This window comes from Grus americana, chromosome 24, assembly GCF_028858705.1.
Source record: "Grus americana isolate bGruAme1 chromosome 24, bGruAme1.mat, whole genome shotgun sequence".
Taxonomy (NCBI): domain Eukaryota; kingdom Metazoa; phylum Chordata; class Aves; order Gruiformes; family Gruidae; genus Grus; species Grus americana.
The window spans coordinates 8,249,382-8,271,874 of record NC_072875.1 but is presented as its reverse complement, the minus strand read 5'-3'; the positions used below and the strand labels follow the sequence as shown (position 1 = coordinate 8,271,874).

General features: G+C 55.7%; 1 protein-coding gene and 1 long non-coding RNA gene across 4 annotated transcripts; one reads left to right on the top strand and one right to left on the bottom strand.

Moving 5' to 3' along the window:
- Positions 1 to 4,215: 4,215 nt before the first annotated feature.
- On the bottom strand, positions 4,216 to 5,407 carry LOC129196135 (uncharacterized). 3 transcript variants are annotated; one of them, XR_008574076.1, is made up of 5 exons: positions 5,054 to 5,370; positions 4,810 to 4,866; positions 4,642 to 4,706; positions 4,409 to 4,478; positions 4,216 to 4,240 (listed from the first exon to the last, which is right to left on the bottom strand). It is a non-coding gene; the product is annotated as an uncharacterized LOC129196135 (long non-coding RNA). The 3 variants fall into 3 exon arrangements; XR_008574077.1 differs by lacking the exon at positions 4,216 to 4,240 and adding an exon at positions 5,377 to 5,407 and having other exon boundaries at positions 4,276 to 4,478; positions 5,054 to 5,110; XR_008574075.1 differs by lacking the exon at positions 4,216 to 4,240 and having other exon boundaries at positions 4,276 to 4,478.
- A 6,094-nt stretch (positions 5,408 to 11,501) lies between these two features.
- Positions 11,502 to 15,048, top strand: LOC129196038 (SUN domain-containing protein 3-like). The gene is made up of 7 exons (XM_054802844.1): positions 11,502 to 11,612; positions 11,839 to 11,923; positions 12,062 to 12,177; positions 12,857 to 13,024; positions 13,392 to 13,478; positions 14,072 to 14,176; positions 14,938 to 15,048. The coding sequence occupies exons 1-7, from the start codon at positions 11,502 to 11,504 to the stop codon at positions 15,046 to 15,048; spliced, it is 783 nt and encodes a 260-aa protein (XP_054658819.1).
- The last annotated feature ends 7,445 nt before the right edge of the window (positions 15,049 to 22,493 follow it).

Here is a 22,493-nt window from a genome sequence, read left to right as displayed (position 1 = left end):
CATTTCATTTCATTTCATTATATTACATTACATTTCATCATTTCATTTCATTTCATTTCATTTCATTTCATTTCATTTCATTGTCATTCCTATTCCCATTCCTGGTCCCGTTCCATTTAGTTATATTCCATTCCATTCTTTTATATAATAACATATATTCAATTAATGCATTCAATTCTATAGTTTAATTTCATTTTATTGTCATTTTCATGTCATGTGATGTCATATCATTATTATTATGGTTGTCATTACCATTTCCATTGCATTTACTTCCCATGCCATTCCATTTCATTATTTAATATAATGTTTTCAATTAATTCATTCCATTTTATCATGTCATGTCATTGTCATTTCCATTCCATTCCACTCTGTTATTTAATATCATGTTTTCTATTAATGCATTACATTTTCTCATTTCCTTTAATTTTCCCCAGTTGTCCTGCTACTGCTTCAGCCTGAACAAGTCCCGATGTGACTTCCACCCCAACAAGCACATACTGTTTCCTTTCTGATTTCTTGAAAGGCCCTATGTAATCGACCTGCCAGGTTTCCCATAGTCCTTTCCCATCCCTCAGATGGAGTGGAGGATCTTGTAAGGGGTGCTTTTCCAGTCTGGTCCGGCATAGGCCGCAGGCAGAAATTACTGTGCTACGGAGTTTTCGGGGAGCAGGCCATCCTCTGCTCCCAGCCTCCTTAAGAAGATCTTTGACTCCCGAGTGACCACGTATCACGTGTAGCCACTCCAATAAGCGTTCCCATTTCTCCTCTTCTCTCTCTTCCGCCAGCACAGCCAGGCGGGTGAGCGAGTCCACCTGATTGTTCGGAATGCGCGCTGGGTGATCCCCCCCTTGGTGGGCGGCTACCCACCCCACCAATACGGGCTTTTGCTTGGCCACATTTAATATCTCCTCCCACTTTTTCCTCTGCCATACGGGCACCCGGTTTACTTCCCACTGCTTTTGTTCCCAAAAGGAGATCCACTCGGTGCATCCCTTGACTACGGCACAAGGATCAGTGGAGATGTGTACGGGTTCCATCCTGCCTGTCTCTCTCATTACCACACTCCAAACTGCTCTCAGTTCCCCCACCTGCGCGCTCCCTTCTCCTTCTGTTGCAATTGGCTCCCCAGAATCAACGTGCAGAGCAGCTGCTCGGTATTTCCATACTTTCCCCTCCCTCCTCCAAGAGGCCTCAGTAAAGCACACATTTTTCAGGTGGCATTCCAGTGAGGGGGCTTCCTTTATGTAGGAAGAAGGGGTTTCCTCATCAGGGCGTGGATGATTTTTCCTGTATTATTTGGAGCATTTTGGGTGCTCCCTCCTCCACTGGCTAAGCGTGACTGTAAGGCTCTAGCTGGGCGTACCGCTTCCTGACCCTTTCCCACTGGGCAACTGCCACAGGGGGTGGGGTGCCTGCCAGTACGGGGTTTAGGACCTTAAAGGGCCCGCGCAGGATTATGGATTGTTGCCGTATCATTCTTTCAGCCTCCTGCAAGGCTAGACTCACCACAAAAAGACCCTTTTCCCAGACCGAGTATCGCTTTTCTGCATCTTTCAAGCTGCGTGAATGAAACGCATTGGGGCGGGTCGGACCCTCCGGTCCACGCTGCCACACGTGTATAGATGCCCCATGAACTGCAAAACCCCATGCAATTTGGAGCGCATTTGTCGGGTGTAGTGGACCCAAAGCTTGATATGTTCCTGCTTCAAACACTAGTAATTTTAGGGCTTCCTCATGAGTAGGAGTCCAATCCCAGGTAGCTTTTTTGCGCGTTAAATCATACAGGGGACGAGCTGTGACAGAAAAATCCGGCATCTGTTTCCTCCAGAATACCAGCAAGCCTAGGATATGTTGCAGTTCCTTTTTTTGTCCCCTGGGATTTTTATCTGTTCTAAAGTAGCCAAGGTTTTGGGGGGAATAGAAATCGCTCCTCCTTTCCACCATATACCTAGGAACTTCACCTCGGGGGGAGGGGAGTTGTATCTTTTCTGCTGGAACCTGAAGTTCTAAACTTTCCAGGTGAGTGATCGTTTTCTTTTGGGTTTGTCCCACCGCAGTGGCATCGGACCCCCCCCACCAATATATCATCAATGTATTGGTAGGTTTTAACTCCCTCCTCAGGGATGATTTCTGACAGTGCTTGGGCCAGGGCGTGGTGCGCCAAGGTAGGCGAGTGCCGATATCCTTGGGGCAAACAAGTAAAGGTATATTGTATACCTTCCCATGTAAATGCAAATCTAGCTCTATCACCTTCCTGTAGAGGAACCATGAAAACCATGTCTTTTGCATCAATGGTGGCTGACATTTTATGGGACTGTTCCTGTATGGTGACAATCGGTTCGGCCATATTAGGCACGGCCGCTGTCAGAGGACTGGTGCCAGCGTTTAAGCATCGATAATCGATCGTTAGCCGCCACTTCCCATTCGGTTTGCGAACTGGCCACACTGGGGAGTTATAAGGGGAGTGAGCTGGAATAATTAGCCCCTGCTCCTGCAGCTCTCTTATTACCGGAGCGATTCCCTCCCTCGCTGCCAGCGGTAAGGGACAGGGTTTCACATTCACGATTTTAGAGGGGCGGGGGGAAGGGTAGGAGCAGTCTGCAAAAGCCTTATCAGGGTTGCCGGAGACCCGAACTTCCACTGCTTCCCTGCCGAGTCTGTCCAGGACTTCCCTTTCAATAAATCCAATCCCAAAATATTCGTGGGGAGCACTGAAGGGACTGGAGCACACGTCTGATGGGAGCGGCTGAGGGAACTGGGGTTCTTTAGCCTGGAGCAGAGGAGGCTGAGGGGAGACCTTATCGCTCTCTACATCTACCTCAAAGGAGGTTGTAGCCGGGTGGGTGTTGGTCTCTTCTCCCAGGTGACTAGCGAAAGGACAAGAGGGAATGGTCTCAAGTTGCATCAGAGGAGATTTAGCTTGGATATGCGGAAAAATTTCTTCACCGAAAGAGTGGTCAGGCATTGGAACAGGCTGCCCAGAGAGGTGGTGGAGTCACCATCCCTGACCCTGGAGGTGTTCAAAAAAACCTGTAGACGTGGCACTTCGGGACATGGTTTAGTAGACATGGTGCTGTTGGGTTGACGGTTGGACTTGATGACCTTAGAGGTCTTTGCCAACCTTGAAGATTCTATGGTTCTGTGATTCCGGGGTCATCCTTGGGCACCCCAGCTCTCCTCAGCTATTAGCTGTTTATGATCAAATACCCCACAACTGCCCCAAACCGCTTCAGACACTGCCTCAGCCACAGACACCTACGGCTGTGTTGGATCTGACTGAGAGGGAGTTAATTTTCCCCAAAGCATCTCTCTCAGTGCTGTGCTTTGTGTTGGTAGCTAGCAAGGTGTTGATAACACACCAGTGTTTTGGCTACTACTGAGCAGTGCTGGCACAGCATCAAGGCTGTCTCTCCCACATTCCCCCCCACCCCTCCACCCCCCCACCCTCCCCCACTAGACTGTGGATGGGCAAGATCTTGGGAGGGGATGTAGCCAGGAACGCTGACCCACACCGACCAAAGGGATATTCCTGCCTCCAAATCGGGCAAGAGCCAGGTCTGAGGCAGAGCCATCGCGGGGTGTGCACAGGCAGAAGGGAAAGCAGCAGCCACCTCCCTCCGACCCGTCAGCGGACATTCATTGACAAGGTCGCACCCTTGTTCTACAATCACAGACTTCTTTATTCTCTTTCTTGCTTTATCTCAGAAGAGCTGGGACCTCGCTGGGCGGCTCCCAAAGGCGGCCGCCAGCTTTGGTGGCAGGACCCAGTCAAGGATGTCTCCCTTCAGCACAACCACGATGAGGATGGCGATCTGGAGGAAGGCGAGGAACAGAAGAAGTCTCCTGGGGGACAGGAGAGGGGTCAGGCAGAGCAGGGGCCCAATTTGTCTCCGCTCTTTCCAAACACCCTCTTCAAATGCCACCGTGGGACCATGCACCGTGCCGGGCACAGCACTCCCCACTCGGGACTGGAGTTGAGGGGCCCGGGCACCTCTCTCAGCTCTACTGTCCGTCTCCCCAGTGGGCCCCCAAATGCCCCCCTTACGTGCCCCCCCAAGCTAGGAAGAAAAGACATACTGAAACATTTCATCCCGGAGAAGTCCCAAGCTGCCTAATGCCCTTGGGACCACCGGCACGGGCACCCCACTGCCTACGAAGAGCCACGGCACCGCGAGCCCCCCCGGGCAACTCACCTCAGCCAAGAAGAGATGCCGTGCCTCCTTGACGCCAGCTGCTCCTCCTACAGGCCAAGGCACAGCAGGGACGTGTGTTGGGGTGTGCGAGGGGGCCGAGGTTTGGGGGCTCAGAGCCCCTCCCTCGTCCCCGCTGAGACCAGTGCCCTCATGTTCCTCGGGCACAGAGCAGACCCTTCCCTCCCCAAGGCCCACAGCGGGCTTGTCTGTCCTACCAGCTGCACGGCCACCATCTCCTGCAGCAGCGACTCCTCTGGTGGTTCTGCCTGCACCTTCTTCCCCCTGCTACGGAAACCATGGGGTTCTGGGCTGTGAGAAGAGACCTCGGCCGGCATGGCGACCCCCCGGGTGGTGGCCAACAGGGAGCCGGGGTGCTGCCCAGCCTCAGCTGCTCAGCACCCCCTGTCCCGCTGCCACAGGTTTCAGTCAGGGACTCATTGCCACTCACAAAGCTCTTGGCTCTCGCAGGCATTCCTGTCTCTCCTGGAGGTGCTGGAGCTTGTTCCTGAGCAGCTGGAAAAGCAAAGGGCCCAGTCAAGAGTCCATGCCACGCTCGCTCTGAGGGGGCTTTAACCTCACAAACGTGTCGAGTCCCCATCCCTCCTGTCCACAGTACCTTCTTGACCTCAACTTGCTCCTGCAGAGCTTTTGTCAGCTCTGACCACTGGTCCGTCTGCAAGGCAAGCGGGACACATTGCAGGGAGCGGTGGTGGAAAGGGCATCCCCAGTCAGTCCCCACCCAGGGCATGGGGAAGTCAGGCCAGGGCCAGGGTGGCAGGCACCCGGCTGTCCTGGGACTAGCACCATTGCCCAGCAGCTCTGGACACTCCCCGAGGGACTGATGGATCTGGTTCACAGACCTTGAAAAGCTCCGGCACTGCTGTGCCTCCTCCTGCCTTTCCCTGAAAGAGGTCTGCCTGCGAGAGAAAGGGAAACAGGAACCTCTCCAGGAGGGGCAGGGGCTGGACGAGGACCCCCGTGGCACCGGCGAGGGCCCACCGCCAGACTACCCGGCACCCCCCTCCCAATCCAGAGGCCCCAGCCCTCCATCACGGATGCCATCGAGGCCCAAAGGAAAGGTCCTCCCCAGCCACACCACTGCTGCAGCTGCTGGGCTGCACGGCCCCAGCACTGGCACCCCCCTCCCTGACCCTGTCAGGACGGGCCTCCTTCTCCCCTCTACCTTCTGCGCCTCTTCCACGCTCACGCCTGCCTCCCTGTTCTCCATCTGAAAGTGCTCCTGCGGGAGAGGAGGGGAAGAGGAGCAGCCGTCAGGGCACCGGCACACTCCCACGAGCGCACTGCCCTCCGCCTTATCCCCTCCCGGCTCCCTTCGGGCACTGCCTTGGCCCTCGCGTCCCCTCTCCTTCCCAGCCCTGCCGGCACTGCGGGCAGACAGAGGGACCCCCAGGCCCAACTCTGGACGTGGTCCACACCTGGACATGGTCCCGAGCGCCTGGCTCTCGGTGACCCTGCTCGAGCAGGGGCAAGTGCACGAGACAAGATGATCACCAGAGGTGCCTTCCAACCTCAAGCCGTCTGGGATTCTGTGAACTCACCTTTGTCTGGGCCACCAGCCCCTCCAGCTCCTGGAGCTCCTGGCGGTTGTTTCGGAAACACCGCGCCACATCACAGTTCTGGGAAGAGGAGCCGGACACAGGCAATGAGCCCCTGACACAGCCCCAGCCGCCACTGCTGGCCGACATGGGCGCAGGAGGGGACACTGACCTCTCTCCTGAGCTCCTCCATGGCTTCCCTCAGCTCCTGCTGCTTCTTCCCCTGCGTGGGCAAAGGAGGGGTCAGGGGCTCAGCTCTCGCAGCCCCAGCCCCCAGGGGCAAGGGGAACGCTCCACACCTACCAGACACCGCAGCAGCTCCTTGTGCCTTACGGACTCCGCAGAACACTGGGCCAGGCGCTCCCGGAGCATGCGGAGGTCTTCCTTCACCGCTTCTGCCAGCATGGCTGCACCTGCGCGGCGGGAGCCAGCAGGGTGTGAGGGGCACGGGCGCAGGCACTGTCAGGCACACACACTGGCGGGGACAGTCCCCGAGCACAGGCGCGCACACGCTCTCTCACGCGCAGGGCACGGCCACGCAGATGCACGCTCAGGGATGCCCAGGGCTGCCACGGGAGCCTCCCCCCAGAGAGGAGCACCGTCAGCTGCCTGCGCTCGCGCGCCTGCAGCCCCCGCAGCCAGCGGTCCTGTGCGCGCACGTGCACTAGTTGCGTGCTCGGCTCGGCCTGTGCCAGCTGGGTGCCGAGCACGTGGCAGGAGGTGGTGGGGGGCTGAGGAGAGAAGGAGCTTCCCCTGCCCTGCTATGCCGGGTGCTCACGGGGCCCCTCCTGCCCTGGGGCCTCTGCCACGCCACCTCCAGCATCCACATCCCGCCCTGTGAGCTCAATACGCTCCCCACCCCCGGGATCCCCTTCCTCTTGGTCCCCCCCGCTTACCAGCCCCAGCAGCACACGTGCCTCGGTCCAGGCAGCTGCCTTCCCCCTGCCGCTGGCAGACACACACAGACCCCCAGCCAAGGGCTGCGGGGACCGTGGGCGTACTCGGCCCTCACCTCCTCTTCTCCGTCGGGCACCTTCCGCTGCACGGCGGACACAGGACAGGTCGTTGGCGACTGCTCTCCAAACTCCTGCCCAGTAGCACCGAGGTTGGGTTCTCCTCCAAATGCTCCCCCGCCTCTGGGAGCAGCTCCCTTTCTACCTGCCAGGGCGCCCGTCTCACAAAGGCACAGTGACATCGCAGTGACACGGCCACCGCTGCCCACTGTGACATGGCCATCACCTCCCTGGGGCTGGCACCAAGAGCTGAGGCGGGGCCCAGCCGCCGCCACAGGGAAACAGGGCGTCACTCTCAGCACCCGGTCTTAGCATGTGGGCGGGAGCGACTGCAGGTGCTGCCTGTCGGCGTCTCCCCGTGGGGTTTGCCTGTTCCTTGACCATCTGGCTGTCACAGCTCCCCACCCCAGCACCAGGCATGAGCCAGGCTGCGCACAGCCTCCCAGCAGGCACACACAGACACTCACGCAGGCGTGTGCACCACGGGTGTGCACCACAGATGTGCACGGACGGCCACTCCGCGTGGGCTCCAGCACAGAGCTCAAGCATCCAGCCCCCAAGCTACAGCCCAGGAAGGGGAAAAAGGAAGACTATCCCTCTGCTCTAGCCCGGGCAGACACCGTGCTTGCCGACTCCCAAGCGGAATGCGGTCTCTCCCGTGCTCGGAGAGCCACGGCTGCCGGCAGGCGGGGGGACGCCAGGAGGAAGGGGTGGGGGCATGCAGCAGGCAGGCATGCAGGCAGGCAGTGACCCACGTGCTTCAGATCTGGCCCCTCAAGCGGCTGCGTGCAGTGGATAAGTCCATGCTGCAGCAGGTACACCTTGAAGCATCGGTGGCTGTGCGTGGGGTCATGCTGGAACACCTCAAAGCGTGTGCCCGCCACAGGGCAGGTTTATTTCTGAAGGGACTGCAGTGACTGTGGCTGTGGGTAAGGCCACGCTGGAGCAGGTGCACCTCGAAGCGACTGTGACTGTGGATAAGTCTATGCCGCAGCAGGTATAGCCCTGGAGAGACTGTGGCTCATAGGTCAGGCTCCACTTGGAGCAGGTGCACCCCTAAGGGACTGCAGCCTGTGGATAAGTCCAAGCCGGAGCAGGGGCAAGGGGAGGAGTTCATCGCAATGTTAGACCCGATGGTCTGGCCCAGAGGGACCAGGGGTGGAGACTGTAATGGAAATGCTTTTAAATGGTTGTAGCGCATGATTTGAGTTGCGTGTTAGAGGAATTACCGTAGCAGGAACCACCTGAAGCAACGGAGGACAAGCCTTACAAGAAGCAGTGCAAGTGCAGCAGTGGACCTGACCTGAGCTGCTTTGGTGCCCAGGAGCTCCACGCAACACACCACCTGTGTTTCTGTAAGATGAACGCACGGCTTTTGCTTTCCTTATTAAAGTGTCTTTATCTCAACCCATGAGTTTTCTCACTGTCACTCTTCCGACTCTCTCCTCCATTGCACCGGGCGGGGGGGGGGGGGGGGGTAGGAGCAAGCGAGCGAGCGGCCGCGTGGTGCTTAGTTGCCGGCTGGGGTAAAACCACGACAATGGGGACAGGGGCCTGCTGGGCTGTGGTGCCACCAGGGATGGGAGCCTGGGGAGGCAGGAGACGTGGGCCGTGGGGCTGTGGGGAGGGAGAAGGGCAGGGGCTGTGGGGCTGTGGTGTGGGAGGGCAGCTGTGGGGGTCGTGAGGAGCATTGGGGAGGGAGGAAGGGAGGGGGCTTGGAAGGGTCTAGGGGTCTGTGGGTGAGCGTGTTTGCCGGCCTCAGTGTAAATGAGTCCCCGGCTGCTGGAGCCTGAGTAGCCTCAGACACGCTTACCGGGGTGGCCTGCACATTGCTAAATGGTTGCCGAAAAGGTGGAGTAAGAAAACGACCGTGGCCTGAGAAGACGGTGGTTCCACCCGATTCTACAGCGTCATAAATACTGCGGGGACAGAGGGAGGGAGGGAGGGAGGGAGGCCAGGTGAGGCTGGCACGCAGGGACCTGGCTTGCGGCAGGCAGGGTGGCGGCGCCCAGTGCCTTGCAGATGAGACTGGGCCTGGCCTGGAGAGGCTGCGCGGAGCGGCACGCAGGGCAAGACCCTCTCCCTGCGCCCCAACGCACGCACCCGAGGTGTGCACATGGAGGCGGAGATAGAAAAGGCTTTATTGGCAGGGGCTGTCAAAAGGGCAGCAGCCCCTCACTGGCCACAGGGAGGATCTTTCCCAGCGCATACGCCAGGGCGCTGTAGGTCTCCTCAGACAGCACATGCGACAGCAGGCGGTAGAAGAGCTTGGGGTCGTACCAGGAGGGGCAGAACTGGCCCTGGTCAATTCTCTTGCGCTCGCAGCCCAGAAAGCCAACCGTATCATAGAATCATAAAATCATAGAATGGTTTGGGTTGGAAGGGACCTTAAAGATCATCTAGTTCCAACCCCCCTGCTGTGGGCAGGGACACCCTCCACTAGACCACATCGCCCAAAGCCTCATCCAACCTGGTCTTAAACACTTCCAGGGATGGGGCACCCACAACCTCTTTGTTCCAGTACCTCACCACTCTAACAGTAAAGAATTTCTCTCTAACATCTAATCTAAATCGACCCTCCTTCAACTTAAACCCATTACCCCTTGTCCTGTCGCTACACTCCCTGATAAAACAGTCCCTGACCATCTTTCCTGTACCCTGGGCTGCATGCAAAGAAGCGTGACCAGCAGGTCCAGGGAGGGGACTCTCTCGCTCTCCTCCGCTCTCGTGGGACCCCACCTGGAGTTCTGCAACCAGCTCTGGGGGCCCCAGTACAAGCCCGGAGCACAGGGCATGCCACCGCCCAGCGCAGGAGGAGGTGTGTAACGGCACAGCAGCTTGCCGGGGCAGCCAAAGGAGGTGCCGCTCGCTCTCTGTGCTCCCACGTGCTTCTGCACCCCTTGTCTCTGCGAGCTGCGGGTGTGGGTGGGGGCTAACCCGCAGGGTGTCTCCCTCCCGGGTGGCACAGCCACCCCGTCCTGGGCAGCCCCTCTGAGGTCATCATGGGCATCACCAGCCAGCTCTTGTGAGGTCATAACCTGCTGCCCGCCATAAAACCCCACGCTGCAGAGGTGGGCAGCAGCGTGAAGCAGAGCGCTTTCAGCAGCAAGCAGATGCCTGGAGAAGAGGTGCCTGGGTCTCAGAAGAGCAGGCTTTTCCCTCCTCCTGGCCAGTGTGCTGCAATTGCAGGGATCTCAGCCAGGATGGGCAGGTGGGTGCAATGGGGCCCAGAAAGCAGGGAGGGATCCGGCCAGAAGCCTTGTGTGCTGCCTGGCTTCCCAGCAGAGCAGGCAGACCCAGAGCATAGGGGCTGTCTGCACTAGTGCCCTCCAGCCCGGCAGCCCAGCAACCCCACTCCGGGGGCACGGCCCTGCCCCTTCTCTGGGGAGAGCTGAGTGGGGCCATGCTGCTGCCCCTCCCCGTGTCAGGCCAGAGGTCCCAGAGGTCTTTGTGTCCCAGGGGCGGTGTTCAACGGGCCAGACCTTCCCAAAGGCCCTTGGGCCCTCGCGCTTGCAGCTGTGCTGAGCACCAGGTTCCTCCTGGTGGCGCGTGAGCTCCTAAAGGGACCCCTGGCAAATATGTGTCCCAACCTTGGGCTTTGGTGACAACAGCGTTCCCTCTCTTTTAGACACTGTGACACCCAGCAGAAGGGCAGGCGGGTCCTGAGGCTCCTGTTCCTGCTGCTTCCCATCCTGTCTGGTGAGTACCCCTGACCAAAAACGGTCCTCTCAGTCCTGGGGAGAGCGACCAGCTCCTGAGGAAAATAACCATCTCTTGACAATGTGATCCACAGCTGTTGTCTACTGCTTGATCTCCACGCTGTGGGGAAAGGGAGTGCGGTGGGTAAGTGCCTCTTGCTGTGGGAAAGCCAACGCCTGCAAAGGCCGTGCTTCTGCCCTCCTGCCTCCCCTGGGAACACGGGGCTCATTTTTATGCCCGTCACCGCTGAGGCAGAAAAGGGGGGGTGGGAGGGGGGCAGAGGCAGGGGGGAGGGGCACGTCTGTTTGTCCTCCAAACTCCTCAGCGCCTTGATGGGGTTCAACATGGAGCCGGTTCTCCTGGAGCGACCTTGGCAGAATGGCAGGCTGAAGTGTGGAGCACTTTGGCAGAAGGTGCCTTTGCTGCCTGCATCCCTCTTGGATAGCCTCGGGGGTCAGACGGAGACCCGAAAGATGCTCTGCTGAACATGGCTGGTCAAAGAGGCCAACCTTTGGGTCGCGGTGTCTCCAAAGTGACTTGAAGCAGCAGGAAATTCTGCCTGCTCTCCCTAGGGGAGTCTCCTTGGGGAAGCCCTGGCAGTGCTGCTCGTGCTTGCTCCAGCGGAGTGTCTCTCCCAAGCGTCAATTTTGGCAGTAAACGAGCTACTTCCAGAGTCCATCCCACCCCCTCTTTACCTTGCAGGAGGCGCCAGGGCTTCCGGAAGCGGAGCTGCAGTCTCTGAGGTAAGAGTGCTTTCTCGCCAAGGAACGCGCTCTGTGGAGCCATCGTGCTGCCTGCACGCACTCGCCTCACGCCCAGGGCTCCTGACCTTCCCCGTCTACTACTCGCGGTGGTGGAAGGGAGCCCTTTGTAAACCAGAGGACAGAAAGGCTCTGGGGGATGGGGGCGGGGCCCAGGCCCACGGGACCCTTCTCTGCGTGGCGTTGGGAGCCTGCCTGCCTGCAGAGGCTGGGCAGCTGCTGGACAAGACCTGCTTTCTCTTTGCCTCCAGGAACTCACAGGCTTGGCTGGAGCTGAAGATGCGGGAGCTCAAGGAGACGGTGGCTCAGGTGTCTGATGCGAAGGGGAACATAGTGCAGGCAGTGAGCGAGGTCCTTGAAGACCATGGTGTCCAAGAGGAGAAGAGAGAGGTAAGGGTGCTGGGGGTAGATGAGAGACCTCGCTCCCTTTCCGGGCTCCCTCCTGCGGCGTCCTCTTGGCACTCTCAAAGTCAGCACCTTTTCTGACAGGTCTTGCCTTGTGTTTTGTGACACGGAGGTGCTCCTTGGCTCTGTGCTAGGACCGGGGGTTTATGCAGAACGGTTCGTGCGTGTGGTGGTGGTCACTGCCATCTCTCCCTTTGCAATTCTTTCCCAGGAAATTCTGCGGTTGGCCCAGGCGGCAATTGAGAAGGCCCTTGACGACTCCATCCAGATGCGTGACTGGGCTCTGGAAGCCTTAGGTATGCAGACAGAAAGTCTCGCCGCCCTCGGTTTGCGTATGGCACTCCCCCAAAGTCTGCCAAGATCTGCTTTCAAGCCTGAGAAATGCATCCTCATGCACTGCTCCAACTCCTAATCTCTGTCCGCCTTCATGTCAGGTGCCACCATTGATGAGAAGAGGACATCCAAGAGTTATGGTGGGCAAGGCAAGAAGACCTGGTGGCTTTTTCCATTCGCCTTCTCTTCTGCAAACCCTCCAGAGACAATCTTGCAGGTATCACAAGGGAAGTCCTGACTTGCGGTTCACCTCCTTGCTTTCGGATTGGCAGACCAAGTGCACAGCACTTCCCTTCAGCCCGGCCGTACCGCTCGGCCCTGCAGTCTGCATCGCACTCCTGACCCCTGCGATTCCTGACGGCACTGCCCTCCCATCAGGAGGGGGACCGTGCTGAACCCAGCTGCTGTGACCTGCCCACCAGCCTTGGTTGCAGTTAGCCGAGGAACTTTGTCCTCGGCGGCCCCACTGCCAAACCGCAACTCGGAGGGTCCCTTTCCGGAGTGGGTGGGGGCTGCTGAGCCATGGGAGCAGGGAGAGACGCTCCTCCGGGTCCCCGGACCTAACCTGCATGACCAAGTCTGAAGCAGGGTCCAAGTCTGCATTGGACCCTGCAGCTGCAGGGCAATCTTTGAAGGGCGGTGGGGTGAGGTGCACTAGGGAGACCTGCCCTGCCTCTGCAGGCTCCAAGAAAGCAGAGCTGCCTTGGGAAAGGTGGTAGAGCCCAGAGGTTTTGTAGGAACCCTTCCGTATTGCCCTGCTGCCCATCGACTCGTACCCATTTACGAGCAGGATTGCAGCCCACAGGCAAGGCAAGGTCTCTGCTTCTGGCCAAACAGGCAGCTCCGTTGGCTCTTTGGCTGCCTTGCCGCTCATGGTCATGGCTTTCTGGTTTCAGCTCCGTATTGCCCCGGGCAGCTGCTGGGCTTTCCAAGGATCTCGAGGCCACGTGGTCATCCGTCTGCCTGAGCCAGTCTGGCCAACGGCTTTCACCATCTGGCATATCTCCGAGGCAGTCTCTCCTTCCAGGGAGGTCAGCAGCGCCCCCAAAGAGTTTGCTGTCTCCGTAAGTCTTTGCCTTGCGCTTCTTGGGGGGCCTGGCCCCGGGGAAAAGCTGTGCCAGAGACGTGCTTCTCACGGCGCTTACTCTCAGACAGCCGTCTGGGGCTGGCTGCTGCAGAGCACCGCATCCCCCGGGGGGGGCACTGGGGGCTCGTGGGGTTCTGTGCCTCTGGGGGCTTCTTCTCTGCTTCGTGGCCAAGGCTCCTGGAGCACGCGCTCAACGCCCCCTGACCCCGAGTCAGCCTAAGCTGTGCTAGGCTGCCGCTAGAGCCGAGGGAGGTGGGGAAGGGTTCCCGGGTTCAGCCTCGGCATGCCCTTTTGCTGACGCCCTGCTCGAGCCTGACCGGCTCCCTTTGTCTCTTGTCTTTGAGGGAGCGGATGAGGCAACGGCAGAAACGCTCCTGGGGACGTTCACCTACGACGTGCACAAGGAGATCGCTCAGACATTCCATGTGCAGGTACCGCAAGAGCTGTGGGCAGGATGCCCGGGAAGAAGGCAGGGTTGTCCGCAAGCCCTTGGGGAAAGAGTGCAGAGGATCACCCCAGCCAGCCTCTGCTCTCCCACGCTGCTTGCTCCTGCAGGGAGGACAGCAAGGGGAGACCAAATGGGGCTTTGCTCTGCTGGCTGAGGCAGCTGACCCACCTTTGCAAGGGCTTTCCTTTTCCTCCGCGTAGCGAGCGTAGAGAAAGCAGCGGTGGGAAGGGGTCCAGGAAGGGAAACAGTCCCCCTCAGGGCAGACGGCAGGAGGGAGGAGGGCAGACGTCTTCCCCCTCAGCGGGACGCTTCCCGTGTCCCAGAGCAGCCCAGGCAGCAAAACGCCTCCGCTTTCCACAGCTCCCCTCAGCAAGCCTCTGAGGCCAGACCTTTGCTTTCTAGGCACAGAGGGTTCCTCCATGGCCCTGGCAAAGAGGGGTCTGGTTGCCCTGGCTTCCTCCTTCGCCAGGGCTGCCGTTTGGTCCTCAGCAGGGGGAGCGCGGGCAGAGGGGGCGCCGGCGATGTGCTGTGGCTCTTGCCACCTCTGTAATGATGGCTCCCCCCATTTCTTTACAGAAGGAGCTTCCCCGGACCTTTCGCTACATCACACTCCGGGTGCACAGCAACTGGGGAAACCCAGAGTACACCTGTGTCTACCGAGTACAGGTTCACGGGAAGACGGTGAGCCGCAACGACCGCCCGCAGGCCCAAGAGCTCCTTTAGGAAGAAAAATAAAAGAAAGGAGATGTTTGGCAGCTTGACGTGTGTGTGTTCCTTGGGAAAGATCTTCCAGGGAGCTTCCAGCATCTTGTGCCTCTAGTGGGGAAGGGAGCTTTCTCTCTCAAGAGGAGGATGCTCGTGCTCCAAGGGACCTTGCACCCTTGGCAGGAGGATAAGGGATGGAAAACACCTAGGTGGGACAGGCTGCAAGGGACACAGGGAAGGGGAACGGGGCTTGAAGGACAAGCAGCCCGATGGTACAGCTCCAGCTTTGCAGCCCAGGGTCGCTCACCAAAGCTCCAGCGTCACTGGGAGAAAGCAGAATCTCCCGCTGGCAGAGAAGAGGAGCGAAGCAGGTCTGCCTGCAAGGCCCGGTGCTCGCTCTTCGTAGGCAGTGGGGTGCCCGTGCCGGTGGTCCCAAGGGCATTTGGCAGCTTGGGACTTCTCCGGGATGAAATGTTTCAGTTTCTTCCTAGCTTGGGGGGGTGCGTAAGGGGGGCATTTGGGGGCCCACTGGGGAGACGGACAGTAGAGCTGAGAGAGGTGCCCGGGCCCCTCAACTCCAGTCCCGAGCGGGGAGTGCTGTGCCCGGTACGGTGCATGGTCCCACGGTGGCATTTGAAGAGGGTGTTTGGAAAGAGCGGAGACAAATTGGGCCCCTGCTCTGCCTGACCCCTCTCCTGTCCCCCAGGAGACTTCTTCTGTTCCTCGCCTTCCTCCAGATCGCCATCCTCATCGTGGTTGTGCTGAAGGGAGACATCCTTGACTGGGTCCTGCCACCAAAGCTGGCGGCCGCCTTTGGGAGCCGCCCAGCGAGGTCCCAGCTCTTCTGAGATAAAGCAAGAAAGAGAATAAAGAAGTCTGTGATTGTAGAACAAGGGTGCGACCTTGTCAATGAATGTCCGCTGACGGGTCGGAGGGAGGTGGCTGCTGCTTTCCCTTCTGCCTGTGCACACCCCGCGATGGCTCTGCCTCAGACCTGGCTCTTGCCCGATTTGGAGGCAGGAATATCCCTTTGGTCGGTGTGGGTCAGCGTTCCTGGCTACATCCCCTCCCAAGATCTTGCCCGTTTCAGCCTATGGAAGGAGGGGCAGACACAACGTGTGATGAACTGACGGCACCCCCATTCGTCGTCCCCCTGCACTGCTCGGGGGGACGAGGCAGAGAAAATTAGGAGTGAAGTTTAGTCCGGGAAGAAGGGAGGGGTGGGGGGAAAGTGTTTTTAAGATTTGGTTTTGCTTCTCATTACTCGACTCTGGTTCGATGAGTAATAAATTAACTTTCCCGAGCTCGGTCTGTTTTGCCCGTGACAGTAATTGCTGACTGATCCCCCTGCCCTTATCTCGACCCACGAGCCTTTTGCTATGTTTTCTCTCCCCTGTCCCGCTGAGGAGGGGGAGCGATAGAGCGGCTTTGGGTGGCACCTGCTGTCCAGCCAGGGTCAACCCACCACGCTTAGTCGTAATTGCCTTTACATGAGACGAAGATAAATGAGGCGCATTTAGGAAAACCTCTGCAAGAGCTGACACGGGTGCAAATGTTCGTCAAAAGGAGGTAGGTTAAGAAATGGGAAAAGAAAGTGTATTTTAGTCTACTTGTGCCAAGACTAAATGGGAAAGGTCTCTCTCTGCTGCCTATATTTAATCTCCCGTTAAGTGCAGTGGAGAAACCATCTACATGGGATTTAGACATGCATTTCATTGTCGACAACAGTCAACCACCCTTTAACGAATCTACCTTTTTAGAGATCATCTGAATAGTCAGAGGGGCAAGAGAGTTACCCTCTTCTATCCTGAAGAGAAGGTACACAGGGAAGAAGCTTATCTTAGCAAACAAAAATGTCTCCCAGCAGGGAACGGATGCTTCTATTACTTTCTTTTCAAAATCAGAGTCAGTCAGAAAGTGACAGTGTAGAGTTGAATGGAATACAGGAAGAGCCTGCATAAAGGAGTGTACATATAAGAGGAGAGAGAGGGAGAGTTTGTACGCTCAGAGGAGTTTTAACATTACGTTCAAGCATCACTGTGAAGCATCACTCATGGTTTCTGCATGGCCAAAGACCCTGACACTGTGTCTAAGAATTTTGATTTTCCCACCGGGTTACTTCACTCAGCTCTTCAGGAGCATCTTCCCGGGACGCATCAAAGCAAAAGGAACCTTCCCCTAGAGGCTGCGACAGATCCTGCAGCAGCATTTGCTAAAGAAGGTGCGAGTTGTGAGAAGCACAGTGACGACTCTTTTGGCAACAATGCCAGAACTAAACCTTTTGGGAAGGTGTAAAGATAATGAGGCCACTCAGAACTGTTGCAGGGCATATTTGCTCTTGTGTTTTTTAATGGAAGCACGTGAAGCCTTGTACCTTCTGGGATCGTGTGACTGCGTTGGGGCAGTGCTTAGGGCAGTGTGAGTGAAGCCAAACCCGGTATTTACCAGCCCGGAATTTCTTCAAGCAAATCATGATGCAAGTGAAACTATCCCATTCTGATAATTTTGATGTTAAAATAAGTCTTTGACGGAAAGAATGAGCAAGTGCGAGTCTCAGAAATTAGAGACTGACGGGGAAAAAGAGCTGGTTTAAGAACCAGCCTTAAAGAAGCTGCTAAAGCAGGGTAAGGTTCACCGTTTTGTTACTAAGCCAAATCCTCTGTCGTGGAGTGGGATGCTCCAAACCCAGGTGTGGAGCTGTTTTACAGCCCACGCCACCTTTGGCTACATTGATGTGCTGTCAGAATTCATAAAGAGCTGTAAGCAGAGCTTGCCCAGAGCCGTCAGAGCCAGGCCTGTGGACGTGAACGCTTCAGACTCGGCAAGGGTTCGGAGAACCGGAGGTGGGGCTGTGTTTGAAACTGAAGAATCTGCGCTAGACGATTCTGAAGGGTTATCTTTGATACCTGTTGGACCTGTAAGTTTAATGCTCCAAAAGCATATCGTGTCCAGTTACTTAAAAGATGTACCTGCCAGGTAATATTTTCTAGGACAAACTGGTGTCGTTTCAAGGTTACATAAGGGGTAAAAATATTCTCAAACATTAACGCAGTTAGTTGTGCAGCATTATAATAACTGGGAGTTTGGACTCCATTAATCGCCCCATCGGGACGAGCCTTTGGATTACTTCCCGCTTCTCCGCGCGATCGCCGGGAAGGTGCTATAAGATGAAAGACACGAGATGGACACAAAGAAGGGATAGCTAATCCACACCTCAGGCCGGCGGCATATTCCCGTGTTAAGTGAGAGTAAAATTTTCCATTGGAGCACCCCCATGCTAGTCCCAATGGGGCTGGACATATGCTAGTTTTACAGGTATATTGACCCATATAATTGATAGCACATATAATAGGCTTGGTGTTTAAAGGCGTCCCTTGTAGGGGATTATGAGTAAAGGGTACTCCACGCCGTTCTTGTTTAAAAAATTTGCGACTTCAGGGAAGAGTGGTATTACAAGTTTTGTCGCTATTTCGCCATCCCTTTGAAGGATATCCCCAGCACGTGCACATATCTCGAATTAGAGTTCTGAGACTATCAATAAACCAAGTTTCAGGAGGATCCCCTGGTCCCGAATCACAAGCGATTCTCTCAGAACAATTAAAAAGGGGGTTTTCAGCTTCCCTGATAGGTGGATCACATTTGGGCTCTATAAAAACTTCTCCCACTTTGTTTCCTGACCAAGCCCACATCAAATTATTTCTATCTCAAGAGGTCATATGAGTCTTATTCGGGAGTAGGATACGCCATTGTGGGTCCCATCGAGTAGAATAGTTTGCTTCACAGAAAGCAGGTTTTGCCAATGGATCAAACAGAGGATCCCATGGATAATAACAACAGGAGGTTTTCTTGGTGAGTTTTTTGAAAGTGACATTTCCAGCAGGTATGTTCCCTTTGGCGCTAGCAAATAAGGAGTGTGATCTATCGATCGGAGAAGGAATAGAGACATTAAATGATGGTCTAGTAGCTTTACACACCACTGTTGAATATAACTTTGCATTTTTTGGCTTGTTTTGGAGGTTTACTCCAAACGTCATATGTATCAGACCTTATCATTGGCTGTTGTCGAAAATACAGCCCGTTATTCTTGACGGTCCAGCGGGGTGACAGGAACATTACAGACGTGGCATTAGTCATATTAAAGATAAACGACAGATTTACAGGTGACACAAAAAAACCTTAAACCTTCTTCGGCTGATCTAGGTAAAGTAAGACACAGACCTTTATTTTGGTAAGCCCACATTCTAACAAAACCTTGAACTAATTCCCAAGCCAGACGTGGGGTATTTTGGCTTGGGATTCCTCTAACACATAGGGAGAGACAAAGAACATAGGACCAGACCCACAATTGCCGGTGTTGAGCAGAATTGACAGTCATGGTTTGGCTATGTATCTCTCTGTATCACACAGATTACGAGTACAAATTCCCCAAAATAGCACCAGCTTCGACTTTTCTGCGGTGGAGGATGTTTCTGGTAGTTACGCCTGTAAGAAAGAACAGAGGAAAAGATCCCGATTCTTTCAAATCGGTGGTTAAAAGGATGGGACAATCCATCCGGTATTAATCTCGCGTTCCTTTCCATGGGCATCAGCAGCTATCCATGAATAGGTGTTCAGTGGAGTTTTAAGGGTCAGAGGCACCTCCCCCGCTGTTGGGAGGTCCACCAGAACAGGTCGTCCTGGAGAGTGTAAGGGTTTTACAGGGTCCTTTTTCTCCCTCTTTCCAGGGAGCAAGGAGGGGGGTGTTGGACAGAAAGCAGGGAGTTCAGGGCATCCATTTATCCCCCATCGACCATTTACTCTGGCAATGGCATGCGGGAGTCTTGCGGACCACCCAGGGTCGCGAGGCCTCAGGATGCCTTTTAGGAGTCCATTGGTCCTTTCTACTATGTCTCCTGTTAGCTTGGGGATAGTAGGGGGTATGGAATGTCCACTGTATTCCCTCGGTTTTTGCCCACGCCTGGACCACCCCGGCAGTAAAGTGGCTGCCGTTGTCTGATTGAATCGATTTAGGTTTAGGTAAAAAACTAAACCGCAGCTTTAACCCTTTGACTGTATTCTCCCCAGTCGCCCGTGCTACTGCTTCGGCCTGAACAAGTCCCGATGTGACTTCCACCCCAACAAGCACATACTGTTTCCCTTCTGATTTCTTGAAAGGCCCTATGTAATCGACCTGCCAGGTTTCCCATAGTCCTTTCCCATCCCTCAGACGGAGTGGAGGATCTTGTAAAGGGGTGCTTTTCCAGTCTGGTCCGGCATAGGCCGCAGGCAGAAATTACTGTGCTACGGAGTTTTCGGGGAGCAGGCCATCCTCTGCTCCCAGCCTCCTTAAGAAGATCTTTGACTCCCGAGTGACCACGTATCACGTGTAGCCACTCCAATAAGCGTTCCCATTTCTCCTCTTCTCTCTCTTCCGCCAGCACAGCCAGGCGGGTGAGCGAGTCCACCTGATTGTTCGGAATGCGCGCTGGGTGATCCCCCCCTTGGTGGGCGGCTACCCACCCCACCAATACGGGCTTTTGCTTGGCCACATTTAATATCTCCTCCCACTTTTTCCTCTGCCATACGGGCACCCGGTTTACTTCCCACTGCTTTTGTTCCCAAAAGGAGAGCCACTCGGTGCATCCCTTGACTACGGCACAAGGATCAGTGGAGATGTGTACGGGTTCCATCCTGCCTGTCTCTCTCATTACCACACTCCAAACTGCTCTCAGTTCCCCCACCTGCGCGCTCCCTTCTCCTTCTGTTGCAATTGGCTCCCCAGAATCAACGTGCAGAGCAGCTGCTCGGTATTTCCATACTTTCCCCTCCCTCCTCCAAGAGGCCTCAGTAAAGCACACATTTTTCAGGTGGCATTCCAGTGAGGGGGCTTCCTTTATGTAGGAAGAAGGGGTTTCCTCATCAGGGCGTGGATGATTTTTCCTGTATTATTTGGAGCATTTTGGGTGCTCCCTCCTCCACTGGCTAAGCGTGACTGTAAGGCTCTAGCTGGGCATACCGCTTCCTGACCCTTTCCCACTGGGCAACTGCCACAGGGGGTGGGGTGCCTGCCAGTACGGGGTTTAGGACCTTAAAGGGCCCGCGCAGGATTATGGATTGTTGCCGTATCATTCTTTCAGCCTCCTGCAAGGCTAGACTCACCACAAAAAGACCCTTTTCCCAGACCGAGTATCGCTTTTCTGCATCTTTCAAGCTGCGTGAATGAAACGCATTGGGGCGGGTCGGACCCTCCGGTCCACGCTGCCACACGTGTATAGATGCCCCATGAACTGCAAAACCCCATGCAATTTGGAGCGCATTTGTCGGGTGTAGTGGACCCAAAGCTTGATATGTTCCTGCTTCAAACACTAGTAATTTTAGGGCTTCCTCATGAGTAGGAGTCCAATCCCAGGTAGCTTTTTTGCGCGTTAAATCATACAGGGGACGAGCTGTGACAGAAAAATCCGGCATCTGTTTCCTCCAGAATACCAGCAAGCCTAGGATATGTTGCAGTTCCTTTTTTTGTCCCCTGGGATTTTTATCTGTTCTAAAGTAGCCAAGGTTTTGGGGGGAATAGAAATCGCTCCTCCTTTCCACCATATACCTAGGAACTTCACCTCGGGGGGAGGGGAGTTGTATCTTTTCTGCTGGAACCTGAAGTTCTAAACTTTCCAGGTGAGTGATCATTTTCTTTTGGGTTTGTCCCACCGCAGTGGCATCGGACCCCCCCCACCAATATATCATCAATGTATTGGTAGGTTTTAACTCCCTCCTCAGGGATGATTTCTGACAGTGCTTGGGCCAGGGCGTGGTGCGCCAAGGTAGGCGAGTGCCGATATCCTTGGGGCAAACAAGTAAAGGTATATTGTATACCTTCCCATGTAAATGCAAATCTAGCTCTATCACCTTCCTGTAGAGGAACCATGAAAACCATGTCTTTTGCATCAATGGTGGCTGAATTTTATGGGACTGTTCCTGTATGGTGACAATCGGTTCGGCCATATTAGGCACGGCCGCTGTCAGAGGACTGGTGCCAGCGTTTAAGCATCGATAATCGATCGTTAGCCGCCACTTCCCATTCGGTTTGCGAACTGGCCACACTGGGGAGTTATAAGGGGAGTGAGCTGGAATAATTAGCCCCTGCTCCTGCAGCTCTCTTATCACCGGAGCGATTCCCTCCCTCGCTGCCAGCGGTAAGGGACAGGGTTTCACATTCACGATTTTAGAGGGGCGGGGGGGGGAGGGTAGGAGCAGTCTGCAAAAGCCTTATCGGGGTTGCCGGAGACCCGAACTTCCACTGCTTCCCTGCCGAGTCTGTCCAGGACTTCCCTTTCAATAAATCCAATCCCAAAATATTCGTGGGGAGCACTGAAGGGACTGGAGCACACGTCTGATGGGAGCGGCTGAGGGAACTGGGGTTCTTTAGCCTGGAGCAGAGAAGGCTGAGGGGAGACCTTATCGCTCTCTACATCTACCTCAAAGGAGGTTGTAGCCGGGTGGGTGTTGGTCTCTTCTCCCAGGTGACTAGCGAAAGGACAAGAGGGAATGGTCTCAAGTTGCATCAGAGGAGATTTAGCTTGGATATGAGGAAAAATTTCTTCACCGAAAGAGTGGTCAGGCATTGGAACAGGCTGCCCAGAGAGGTGGTGGAGTCACCATCCCTGACCCTGGAGGTGTTCAAAAAAACCTGTAGACGTGGCACTTCGGGACATGGTTTAGTAGACATGGTGCTGTTGGGTTGACGGTTGGACTTGATGACCTTAGAGGTCTTTGCCAACCTTGAAGATTCTATGGTTCTGTGATTCCGGGGTCATCCTTGGGCACCCCAGCTCTCCTCAGCTATTAGCTGTTTATGATCAAATACCCCACAACTGCCCCAAACCGCTTCAGACACTGCCTCAGCCACAGACACCCACGGCTGTGTTGGATCTGACTGAGAGGGAGTTAATTTTCCCCAAAGCATCTCTCTCAGTGCTGTGCTTTGTGTTGGTAGCTAGCAAGGTGTTGATAACACACCAGTGTTTTGGCTACTACTGAGCAGTGCTGGCACAGCATCAAGGCTGTCTCTCCCACATTCCCCCCCACCCCTCCACCCCCCCACCCTCCCCCACTAGACTGTGGATGGGCAAGATCTTGGGAGGGGATGTAGCCAGGAACGCTGACCCACACTGACCAAAGGGATATTCCTGCCTCCAAATCGGGCAAGAGCCAGGTCTGAGGCAGAGCCATCGCGGGGTGTGCACAGGCAGAAGGGAAAGCAGCAGCCACCTCCCTCCGACCCGTCAGCGGACATTCATTGACAAGGTCGCACCCTTGT